We start from the raw sequence: 12,512 nt of genomic DNA on the forward strand, positions 1-12,512 counted from the left end.
CCTTCCCAAGCTCATTCCCATTGGAGACTGTGGGCTGGAGGCAGAGCTCTGACAGGCTCCTCCTTGCTCCCTGTCCACACGCCAGAAATCCATAGCAGGAGTTAAGTGATGCTTTAAGGTCCCCGGGTGCCAGCCAGGATGTGACACAAGGGGGTGACACTGCCACAGTGACACTGCTGAGGGATCTGGCAGCCTGGATGATACAGCTCAGCTCCAACCACACCTCTGTGCAGTGACCACAACAGCAATTCTAGCCAGGGTGGCACAACAGCATAAGGCAAAACTGGCATGTCCAGGCAGGATTTGGCATTGATCCAACAGCATTTGGGTCTGGGATGACATCAGATGGGTCCAACTCAGCGGGATAAAGCAGTGGCATCTGGGTGCTCAGAGTAAGACGATGCTCTCAGGCAGCTGAAGCTCAAGCTTCACACCAGACCATGGTGGGACAATCTGATGGCACTTTTGGCAGCACATCCCTGTGTGCCACCCCCCAGGTGTGTTGGGATCTGTCTGCAGAGACGTGAGGGCAGCTTGGCCCCACAACACTCGTGCTGGTCCCACCAGGAGGGTGGACGTTTTCTCCTGCAGCAGCATCAAACTGGTAAGTGATGGGTGCTGAGAGTCAAAGACACATAAACCCCCCCCAAGAAGCCAAGAGATGGGCATTCATCAGTCCCGTAATTGCTGTAGGTTTGGAGGGAAAAAGGGATTTTTCAGATGAGTGGGAAAGTGTTACCCACAAGGTCCTTCCAGCCTGAGGGAAAACCTCCCACTCCCTCTTATCACAGGAGAACCTGCTGCCAAACAGAAGTTCAGAGGCACTAAATCAGATCCCACCTCCAGGTATCATCTCTGTTTCACCTTAAGAGAGACGAGCATGAGAGGGTAGGAATGGAATTTTGATGGAAAAACTGCTGTTTTCAGGTAGAAAAATTATTACAAAACTGCAGAACTCCCCCCTGGTCCATCACAGACTCAGGGGAGAGTCTGTGGCTTATCTTTTACCGACGGGAGGAGGTTATTCAATAGCAGGCAGAGCACAGCTCTGAAATGCAAACTCCAAACCACAGGACAGCTGGTCTGGGAGGTGGGCAGCCCTCGGACCGGGACTTCACTTGCGTCAAACCTCCCTGGCACAGCTCAGTGTTTCACCTTAAAAACCTTTGGCACGTGTAGGATGCCTCTGCTGCTTTGGAAGGGATCCCACTAAATCATGCACCCACCTTCCAAAAGGGAAAATCAGCTTTTTTTGGATCGAGGCAGCTCAACACCTGCCACAGCAGCCCCCCGAAAATTTTATAGCTCTAGACCTCAATTAGTTTCTGAGTGCAGCATCCTGATGGCTTGAAAAATGTTCACAGAAAGAGTAGGAAAGGGGGATGAGCAGAACAGCAAGGCCAACTGTTCGTATAGCCTTATTAATGACCCTGGCCCTAATTGTCAAATTGGGTTTTTCATTCAATATAAATAAAAATTCCGAAGTTTATCTTCAAACATCACAGATCATGTGGACTCCTCAGCTCTGGAAGTGTTCAAGGCCAGGTTGGACGGGGCTTGGAGTAAATCCACTAGTAGCAGGTGTCCCTTTCCATGGCAAAGGCGTGGAATAAGAGGGGCTTTAAGGTCCCTCCCAATGTAAACCATGTGGGGCTCTCTGATCTTCACCTCCCCACTCCAATGGCTGAGACACTCCAATTCCGAAGCACATCCCAGGCTGCCAGCCAGCAGAAGATATTTCAGGTCAGGGTTTGCTAGAAAGCACCAGAAGCAGCACAGAGATCTTCATGATTAATTGTCTGTCCCTCTCCTTGAGCCCAGCTGGACCCACAGAGCATTCCAGCAGCGGCACATCCCACAACCTGCTCTCAGCAGACCTCGCTGACTATGAGGAGAACCCAACAAGCCATCTGGGATGACTCAGATGAGTCCAACTGCTACAGGTTTATGGCCATGTCAGGCTTCAAGGAAAAGTGCCTGCAGGAAAGGCATTTTTCAGCCGCCTGGTATCTCTGGGGTTTGATTTGTGATCCCTGCCACAAATACCGGAAGAGTAAGAGATGCAGGAGGACTTTTCAGAATATAAAAAGGAAACTGCCCTAATCCCATATTCAAATATTAATGGCCTCGCTATAAAAGCATCTGATAACTTCCAATTGACAAAACCTAAATGTAGCCCAAGGAAGTCAAAACTTCTGATGGTGAGATGCTGAAATGTGCACATTCAGGAAGCCCTTCCTAGCAAGGGAACTGCCACGTGACAAAAAAAAGCCAAATATTTTTAGATAATAAAACATTATTCTCAGGAGATCAACAGCAAGCCCGCTCTGAAAGCAGCAGGCTCTAACCAGCCACCTTACAGTAATCCAGAACATTTCATCCTGCAATTCAAAAGCTCCAAAGTCCAAGATTCCTCAAGTTCAAGCTCCCTGGACTACCCTAACTTTACAATGAAGCTGCTGATCACCATTCATGTACCATGCACCATTAGGTGCAGCTCCAGTGCCCCTGCTTTTTGTCCAAAAATGCCATTTTCAGGTAAATGAAAATCATATCTCTGTGTTGAGCATCTCCAGTTACTGCCAAGGGCACGTTTCTGTGCAGGATTTGGGAATGGAGAACAGTTTTTCCTCACCAGTAGAAAATTAACCCAACAACTCCAAACCTTTGGGTCTGTCTCAGGGATCTGAGGGAGGGAATGATGGACACAAGATGTGGCCCAAAGGTTCTAATTGTTTTCCTTGCAAAAGGGTATCAGTTTTGTGTGACCTTGCACAGATGAGTCACTTATTAAATGCTTGTAGTCACTGAACACTTGGATTCTAAAATATTTCCAGTATTTCAAAGGAGGCTGCAGTGCTCCTCTGGAGTGATGGAATGTGACAGGTATGAACAAACCTTTCCACAGCAACGAAGCAGGACACAAAAGTACCTCAGGTGATGACCATGTGGAGCTCCACACCAGTCCAAACCCACTTTGGGGTGCAGAGTGGCAATCCCTGAAAGTGTCCAAGGCCAGGCTGGACAGGGCTTGGAGCAACCTGGTCTAGTGGAAGTTGTCTCTGCCCATGGCATAGAGTGGAACAAGACAGGCTTTAAGATCCCTTCCAAACCAATCCAGCCTGTGATTTTATGATCATCCCCACCCAGCAGCTCCATCTTCCCCCAAACCAGCACCCAGCTGAGGGGTGACCTGGCTCAGCTCCTGGTCATGGCAATGTTTCCATCAAGGTGGCAAATATGAAGAGGGTTTTCTGAAGATCAAAGCCATCGCGGCCACAGCTAATGGGTATGTTCACACTCCTTAATTAAAGAGGAGTGTACACCTCTGGCACTATCCCTGCCTCACGTGGCCTCGAGTTCCTCCAGCTCCCTCAGGGATGAGCACTGGGCAGAGCGAGCTCCCTGTGAAATCACCAGTGTTGGCAGAGTGCTCCATTACGGCGACTTGTTTACACCCATCCTATAATGAGCCTTACCAAAATGACCCCTAATTGCCAGATGAGTGACAGCATTGTGCAAACAGCATGGAAAGAATTTCTCCATAAAGGACACCGGTGCCTACAGAGTGTGTGTGAGTAAAGCAAGAGCACCACAGAGGAACGTGCTCAACACAGGCGATCCCAACAAGCCAACTCCATAGGCAGCATGGAGCAGCAGACAGCTCAGCCACACTGGAGAGGATATATGCAAATATTGACTAGACTATGCAAAGGCTCAGTTATTTATACCACCTTCATTTCCCTCGGTCCTACCTCCTGACAAGTAAACAGACTGCTGCGCTCTGGAGAGTTGTGCAACAGAGAGAGAGCCCGAAGTAAACACACCGACTCCATCCTTCATTAGAGGTGAACTTGTTTACAAAGCAGGAATTAAAACAAAAGCACAGAATCCGTCAATATTCTATATGTACCGACATACCCCTCCCTGACTCAGAACATTCTGCTCCTACACTGTGACTCATCCACTGCGTGGGCTGGGGACAGCAGAGATCTCGCTTTCCTGGGATTCTCCAGCGTATCAGACTCCTCTCCTGCTTCCCATCACGCCACTGTGGAGGCTCATGACGTCCAGCATCCACTTGCCAATGTCACCTGCCCGTCCTGGGTATGAGCACTGGCTCCACAGCTGTGGCACAGGACCCAACTGGGCTGAATGAATCACATGTGCCAAGGTGGGACTGCGAAGGGTGGGGGAAGGTGTGACTCATCTGCCAGCTGATATAAAAATAAACTACTACTGAATCAAAAATGCATGACTTGTGCACACAATGTGCACAGGCAGAAGCTGTCACTATGTGGAAACTCCATCATTGGCTCTGTGCAGCCACAAGCCACATGGAAATAAGCAGTGCTCCATTTTGCCTTCCTAAAGTGATGCTTCCAGGGAAGGCATCCCATACAGCCCCAGCAGTCAGAGGGAGAGGTGTCAGAGGTGATCTGAAAACCTCTTTATTTCCTGTATATCTACTGGTCACTGCTGGAATCACAGAATGGTTTGGGATGGAAGAGACCTTACAGATAAATCATTCTCCAACTTCCTTGCCATGGGCAGGGACACCTTCCACTAGCCCAGGTTGCTCCAAACCCTATCCCATCTGGCCTTGGACATTTCAAGGGATGGAGCAGCCACAGCTTCCCTGGGCAACCTGTGTCAGGGCCTCACCACCCTCACAGCCAACAATTCCTTCCCAATATCCCATCCAATCCTGCCCTCTGACAGTGGGAAGCCATTCCCCCTCGGCCTGTCCTTCCAGGCCCTTGTCCAAAGTCCCTCTCCAGCTCTCCTGGAGCACCTTTAGGCTCCGGAAGGAGCTCTCAGGTCTCCTTGGAGCCTTCTCTTCTCCAGGTGAATCCCCCCCAGCTCTCCCAGCCTGGCTCCAGCCCAGAGGGGCTCCAGCCCTCAGAGCAGCTCTGTGGCCACCTCTGGACTCGCTCCAGAAGCTTCTGAAGAGAAGACAAGATTCTTCTAATCTGGAATCAGCCTTGAAACAAGATGGATTGTATCCCAGACTGCCTAAAACCTAAAGGAATTCTCATCCTTCCCTGAGACACCCTACGGACCAACCATCAGGTCTCTGACTCTGTGCCCGTTCTTTGCTCAGTTCTGTTCTGCTGCCCACACCAAGGTAAAGCACTGAGACACTATTTTAGGTTATTAAATATTTAATTCCACAGTGAGACAGAAGAAGTCAGCAGATGGTCACTGTGCAGCAGAGCCTCGCTCGACTTCTGGGGGGAGAAAAGTTCAAGGAAGAATCGTGGAAAAGAATAAGCAAACATTCCTCCTCTTAGAGGGGCAGGGAAGGGAATTATAGGGAGCTGTTAATCTCTCTACTACAGGGAAGCACTGAAATATCAGAGACAGCACCAATCACCCTCATAAGCACAGCAGAGTTGTCTGTTAATTGCTTATTCCTGACCCAGGACTATCTCCGGTACCTACTTCTGAATCCATCGGATACGTCCACCACTATTGAGCTGTTCTGAGCAGCACCAAAAAGAGCCACATTCCTACAGTTTAGATCCCTCTATCAAACTTTTCCCTGCTCCAGTATAACTTGATCATGTGTGAAACATCTTAAGATGTCTGAGACACATGAAATCCAGTCTGCTCCTTGGCTAATCCAAGCTGACTCGTGATCCTCATCCGAGCCACGTGGCAGGCGGAAAAGCTGGGAGAGAACAGATGCAACTTTGGTGGCTTGTCAGAAAGTCTCTGAACATGGATGCTGATGCAGCACACGGCACAGAAGGCCACAGTGTCACTGCTGAAGGAAGAGGCAGCTCCCACAGCTTCCTCTGTTTGCATGGAAACACCTCACACAGAAGCTCATCCAGGATTTCTCTTCTGAATAATTGGGCTATTTGCAACTGCACCAAGAAAAATGAAAAACTAGACTGAAGAGCTTAGAAAAAGCAGAAAAGACTAATTTCACTAGGTTTTGATGATGACAAGTGAAGCAGGTAACTCATACCCACAATCATCCTTCACGCTTTGATCCATGATCAAGTAGGACCCTTCCAACCTAAGTTTTCCAACCATTAGTATCCAAGAACAATACACTTCAAAAATGTTTATTCTGAACATGCAAGAAGGAAATCACCACTTAAACTCTTCTCATTAGGAAAAAAAGCCCCATTTTTCTCCAAATGCTGCAGATGATGACAATTTTGCCGTCTTGGAGTCAGTGCTCACTGGGACCATCTGGTTGCACAGGCAGTCAAAGGCAGCAGTTGTGTTGATGAGAGGCCCAGGCTGCCACCGCGGCATCACAGCAGAGCTCTCACCAGTCTCACTTTTTCGGTGAGCGGTGGGAGGTTCACAGTGGGCCACACGTCATTTGGCAGGATTAATTGGCTAATTTATTGAGCAGTGTGTCACGTGGAATGCTCCCGTTGTTCTCTGAGTCATGCACTCCATGGGTTTGGACACTTTCAGGCTTCGTTTGGCAACTGCACGATAATTTCAAGCAACCAGACATCCCTACTGGAACTTCAAGACTGTTAGAGCAGTTTTGAAGCAAGAAGCATTAAGGGGAGCCCGGCACTTCCAACATCACTGAGAACAGACCCCTTCATTTCCACAAAGTCAGCACATATTTAGCTCCAATCTGTTCATACAGACAGACACTCTTCTGATCCTCCGTGTGCTGTGCAGACACCGAGTTAAGACTCCTGTTCCTGGCAGCCTGGCTCCACCAAAATTTATTTTGGTGATATTCCAGGTTTCATGGTGAGCCCAGAGCTGCGGTTCACATCCTCCACCCGAGCTCTTGGTCCTTTTCCAGTTGTTTTAGCAAAAGTGTAGTGCAAAAGCTTCTAATGGCATCCAACAGCTTCTGAGAGCCGGGCGTGCGGTGCCCGTGGGACCACATGGAGACAGAAATAGCCAGGTTGTTCAGGAGGCTGCTCAACAGCCTCTTGACAAATGCTAGAAGATGGTACATTAGAGATTAGGAAGAAATTCTTCCCTGTGAGGGTGGGCAGGCCCTGGCACAGGGTGCCCAGAGAAGCTGTGGCTGCTCCATCCCTGGAAGTGTCCAAGGCCAGGCTGGACAGGGCTTGGAGGAACCTGCGATAGTGGAAGGTGTCCCTGCCCATGGCAGGGGGTGGAATGGGATGAGCTTTAAGGTCCTTTCCAACCCAAACCATTCCATGATTCCATGAATGTCCTGAGTGGGCGAGTATTACAGGATGGAAAGTTTGGATTTGTTAGGAACAGGAGAAAACCCATTAAAAATAATGAATCTAACCAAAAGAAAGCCAAGCCTTGAACTTTTGATCAGTTTCTAAATTCCTTAATAACATCTTCAAAGAGTAGTAGGAAGCCAATCAGCACAGGAAGAGCAGGTTTGGATTCATCTCAGAGATCACAGCCCCAACAGAACTCAAGCAGGGAGTTCAACTTAGGATTTTCATAATATATTATTACCAGAGTATTTCTGGATGTCCACTGGCCATCCTCTGTCAGTGTATGCTGGGTCCATTCAGGGAAAACAGAAGAATAAAATCAGAGGAAGGTGTAAAGAAATTACAGCAACATAGGAAACTTGGCCAAGCCCAAAGTCAATACAAGATCAAGGCATAGAAGGAGCAAAGAAGGTCTTTGCTTCACTTCTTCATGCAGTGGAAGCAAAGCTTGGCATTGGAAACAGCACATGCTAAAGGGTTCTTCAGGTTTAAAAAGCAATCATAAATTTAGAGAAGAAAAATCCAAACACTGTTAGACTTAAGCCCTGTATTAGGGAAATCAGAGACTGCCCCCAAAAAAGATATAAAACCCTCCACCTTTGGCTTATCCTGTTCTATTTGTCTCCTATTTGTTGTAGACTCTGGTCACACAGAGGATACTGAGCCCAAGGGCTTTTGGATGCTCTTATGATTTAGTAAATACCAATGAAAACTCTATTTCAGGTTTTATCAGGAAAGCTCTCTGCTTCCTACACAATTTCCTGGATTTTAAGACTCTTTTTATCACCTTTATAAGGTAATTCTACACACAAATAACCTTCCATGCATTGGTAGACCCAATGTTTTACAAACAGACTCAAATGGCTATTTCCCAGATCAGTGAATCCTCAATACCTCGAGGTTTTAGGTCCACACAATCACCCAGTGTCATCATTATGATCTTATTCTTGCCAAATCTCGTCCAAAACTATGTGAGGGCAGAAGAATTTGGCCAGATTGATAAGTTCAAGTCAGAGTTAGACAACAAACACGACGGGGATGCTTGAATTAATAAGGAAATCCCACACTTTTAATAAGCTTAAGGTAAGTTTACTCACCTGCACTTCCAAGTTGTTTATAAAATCTGTATTCTAAATGAAGTTGTGGTGCCCGGGATTTAATTGGTTCCTAAGACAGAAATACAGAAAGAAAGTTCAATCCAATACTTAGAAATTTGTTACTATGCATAATTAAAACACTCTAGACTGAAAGTCTGACAACAGACTTCACCATGGCATTTAAACAAGAAGAAAACAAAAAGCAATAGGATTTGCTCTCTGGAGGAGAAATAACCTCCTCATTTAAATACAAATCTCACTCACAGCAGTGAAATTCAGGAATCATTCCACAAATCTCCCAGTCCTTGAAGAACGACCCTGGCCATTGGCAGAGGGAAGTCAAGGTTGCAAAAGCTCAAGCCCCAAGTTCACTTTGTGGGCACTGTGGTTGCCCACAGGGTTTTTGTTGGTCACCAGCCTGTATTTTTGAGAAATGTTGAGTCATGTGTGTGTTTTAGGTCAGCCCAGTCGCTTTGCAGCAAGGCCCACAGTGTGGCCAGACAGTGGGAAAAAGGAACAAGTTTCCCCCCAGCAGTAGCAGGTGTCAGTCAAACATCTCAAAGCACTCAAGAATATTCTATTTTTATGCACAGAATAAAAAAATTCAAATGGCTAAGTCTGCAGTGCACCCAAACCATCCCATTTGTCAACTGTTACTCATCCGTGCTTTACGCACACGACTTAATGCCCACGATCCATCAAGGCATTAACGTGCAAGATTACAGGGCTTCTAAAAATATAAAGTTATTATGAAGAGGATTAAGAGACCAGAGTAATTACATTTGCAATAAAACTGTGCACTTGGGACAGGCAGGGATGCGGGTTCACCGACTGCCCAGGCAGCTTGGAGATGGATGTTAACACTGGCCTCGATTTTCTTTGACCTCTGGTCTGTACTAATGTTCACACTGGGTGTGAACTCCATGTTAAAGACTCTTTTTGAAGTGGGAAGAAGGATTTTTGTCCAGGGATTCTGGCAATTCAACTGCCAGCCAAGCTGCTCCTCATCAGCTTAAGTCATCCCCTCTACTTCCCAGCAAGGGGAACGAATGCTCCTCATGCTTCTCAGCTTAATCATAGAACCCCCCCAAGGTTGGAAAAGACCTCCAAGATCATCAGGTCCAACTTCCCTGATGTTTAAAAGCTTCAGAAGTCAAAATCTCACAGAATTCCAGAATATGGTGAGTTGGAAGGGACCCACAAGGATCGCCCAGTCCAACCCTCAGCCCTGCACAGGCCCATCCCCAAGAGTCACTCCATGTGCCCCAGAGGATCATCCAAACATTCCTGGAGCTCTGGCAGCCTTGGGGCTGTGCCCACTGCCCTGGGGAGCCTGTTCAGTGCCCAACCACCCTCTGGGGGAAGAACCTTTTCTAATGTCCAACCTAACCCTGCCCTTCACCAACTTCAGACCATTCCCTCGGGTCCTATCTCTGGTCCCCACAGAGAAGAGATGACCAACTACTTCAAAAACAACAGGGAGAAATATTCTGAAGGCAAAACTGAACCTGCACTGGAGGCAAACATAAAGCAATGCACAAACAAGTTTGTTACGTCAGTCACATCTAAATTAAGATAATTGCTGCTGGTGGCTTGAGGGAGAGTCTACAGACACCTGCAGAGTGCAGGGATTCAGGGAACAGTTTATTTATCCCAGAAAAAGGAGGAAGGATTGATGTAGCAGGATGTGACGCGGCTCGTGACGAAATCAGGCAGGGAGCCCCGAGGAGCTGCTGCAGCCTCAGCTCTGGACCTTTGCCAGAGTCGTGGCAGCTCCCAAGAAGATCATACCGGAACAGATGGTTGTCCTGTAGGCCCAGGGCTTAAGGATGCTGGCAGATGTTGTGTTTGTAGCAAAAATAACCAAATTGCTGCTGCCCAATACAGAATGCACAGGTTGAACCAACACTGCCATCACAGCCTTGAGAGGGTCCGGCCCATCCTGCAGTTGTGCATCACCAGGCCGGCCTCCTCCAGGGAAGGAATTCCTACCACGTGCAATCCAGCTTTGAAAACCCTCAGAAGATTAACCCAGGTGCCCTTGATCAAGGAACTCAGCTGCAGGGCAGGACCAGCAGCTACACAGTGACACCACACAAGGCAGAACACAGGGACTCATCTCCACTGTCCAGCAGTTTTCCAAGGTGCAGCCTCACCTCCAAAGTGAAACCTAAACTCCACAAAAGAAGCCTCATTTTCCAGCTTGAGCATCATGACAGGAGGCAGGAATAGCTGAGACAGCAAGGCTGCAGTGGCGGAAGACAATTTAACGGCTAGAAGGACTTGGAGCAGAGCTTTGACTTGGTCCAACAATGCAGATAAAAGAAAACATTGCCTACAAGTACATCAAAAGCAGCTACTCCACCACTAATCCAGGAATTATTTGAAGGATAAAAGAAAACTGCAGTTAAATCCACATGTAAGAGCAACATATTTGCTGCTGAGCAGGCTGAGTAATTCTTACTCCTGTGGAATTTTGTCCAAGATTAGGAGACCAAGAAACCCCAATCTCTTCTACTGTTCCCCTCATAAAACTTCTCCAAAATAGGTATGAGAACACCTGAAAGGACACTGGGTGGCAATTCCAGCCCTTCATAAGGGAAGGACCAGAGATCTTTAAGTCTGACTCATGACAGGGCAACCAAAACTGAAATGTGTTGCAGAGTAACTGCTTTAATGCTCAGCTATTTGAGGGGGGGAAAGAAGAAAAAAAGAAGGGAGAATGCGACCAGAAACACAGGTCAGATGAAGGCAGCCATGAGGCAATGCCATGGCTGTGGAAAGGCTTCAAGTTACTGGGAGGAGTCACTTCAGGCACTTATTTAAGAGAAGAAGCACCCTTTGGACTAGTCCCGTTGTGCTTTACCTGGATTATTACTTCCTTATGGTTTCCAGTGTGATAACTTTGGGGCATTATCTTTGAAAGCAAATTAGGAGCGTTACTGACTGAGTAAAACACCTCGGCTGTGTACATGGGACATCTTCTACTGCCTAAAAACCAACAGTCCACCTTTCTCATGGGGATCCATATCACAGGTATCTCCTATGGAGACAGGCTGGGAGAGCTGAGGGTGTTCAGATGGAGAAGGGAAGGCTCCAGGGAGACCTGAGAGCCCCCTCCAGTGCCCAAAGGGGCTCCAAGAGAGTTGGAGAGGGACTTCAGATAAGTGATGGAGGGACAGGACACAGGGAATGGCTTCCCATTGCCAGAGGGTAGGGTTAGATGGGATATTGGGAAGGAATTGTTGGCTGTGAGGGTGGTGAGGCCCTGACACAGGTTGCCCAGTGAAGCTGTGGCTGCTCCAAACCTGGAAATGTCCAAGGGCAGATGGGATAGGGTTTGAAGCAACCTGGCCTAGTGGAAGGTGCCCCTGTCCATGGCAGGGTTGGAACTGGATGATTTTAACTGTCCCTTCCAACACAAACCATCCTGTGATTCTGATCCTTAACTCCACTGCAGGTGCTCATTTATTTAGTTTAGGGAATATCCTCTGACATTTGTCAACAGGGTTGGAAAAAGTCTCACCTGCAAAGCCCTAATTATTTTTCATCTACTGTGTATCATAAGGAGAATGCCAGAGATATGGAATCTGTGGCACTTGAACATGATCACAATTAATGCACCAAGTCCATCTTGGTCTTCTGTAACTGGAGTGATTTCTGTCATTTTGCCAGACAGCATCGCCTGGGCAAACAGGCAGGTTTGCTGCCAGTATCAAACTAGAATCACCACTCCAATTGCAGATTTTAGGGTTTAGATCATGATTAAAGAGCGTTTGGGTGAGAAGAGTTTCATCAGCTGAAGACATTGAATCTGACAATCCTCAGGGACCAAGAAGAGTCTTGGTTTACAGATAGGAAAAGTTAAGGAGTAAACACAAACTACTGGGCTGTGAGTTTAGCAATATGGAAGAACTACAAGTGAGGGAGTTCCCCATCCTCAGATTCCAGAGGATGTGACTGTATCTCCTGACTACTCAAAACAGCAAGAGGAAAGACTGACCTTTACCAAATTGGATCTTGTTTTGCCTGTTGCATCTGCAGCCTCTCAGCATTGTACCAGACCAAGATATCCTGGTCCCCAAGGAAAGCTGAACCACAGAAACACCCCCTTTCCTGCCTCTTGACTCCAAAAGCATGGAGCAGGAGGCTGCACCATGCCAGGTTCCTGACCAACCGCTCTGACAACTGGAGAATCCATAGAGTCTTGAACAGAAAGGCT

The 12,512-nt window shown here is 47.5% G+C and overlaps 1 protein-coding gene across 1 annotated transcript in view; it reads right to left on the reverse strand.

Moving 5' to 3' along the window:
• The window catches only part of CSNK1G1 (casein kinase 1 gamma 1), a 94,853-nt gene that overhangs the window by 34,955 nt on the left and 47,386 nt on the right, over positions 1 to 12,512 (reverse strand). The window contains 1 exon segment of the mRNA XM_071568235.1: positions 8,291 to 8,360. Coding sequence (XP_071424336.1) covers positions 8,291 to 8,360 — 70 coding nt within the window.

Source organism: Pithys albifrons, chromosome 13, assembly GCF_047495875.1.
Source record: "Pithys albifrons albifrons isolate INPA30051 chromosome 13, PitAlb_v1, whole genome shotgun sequence".
NCBI lineage: Eukaryota > Metazoa > Chordata > Aves > Passeriformes > Thamnophilidae > Pithys > Pithys albifrons.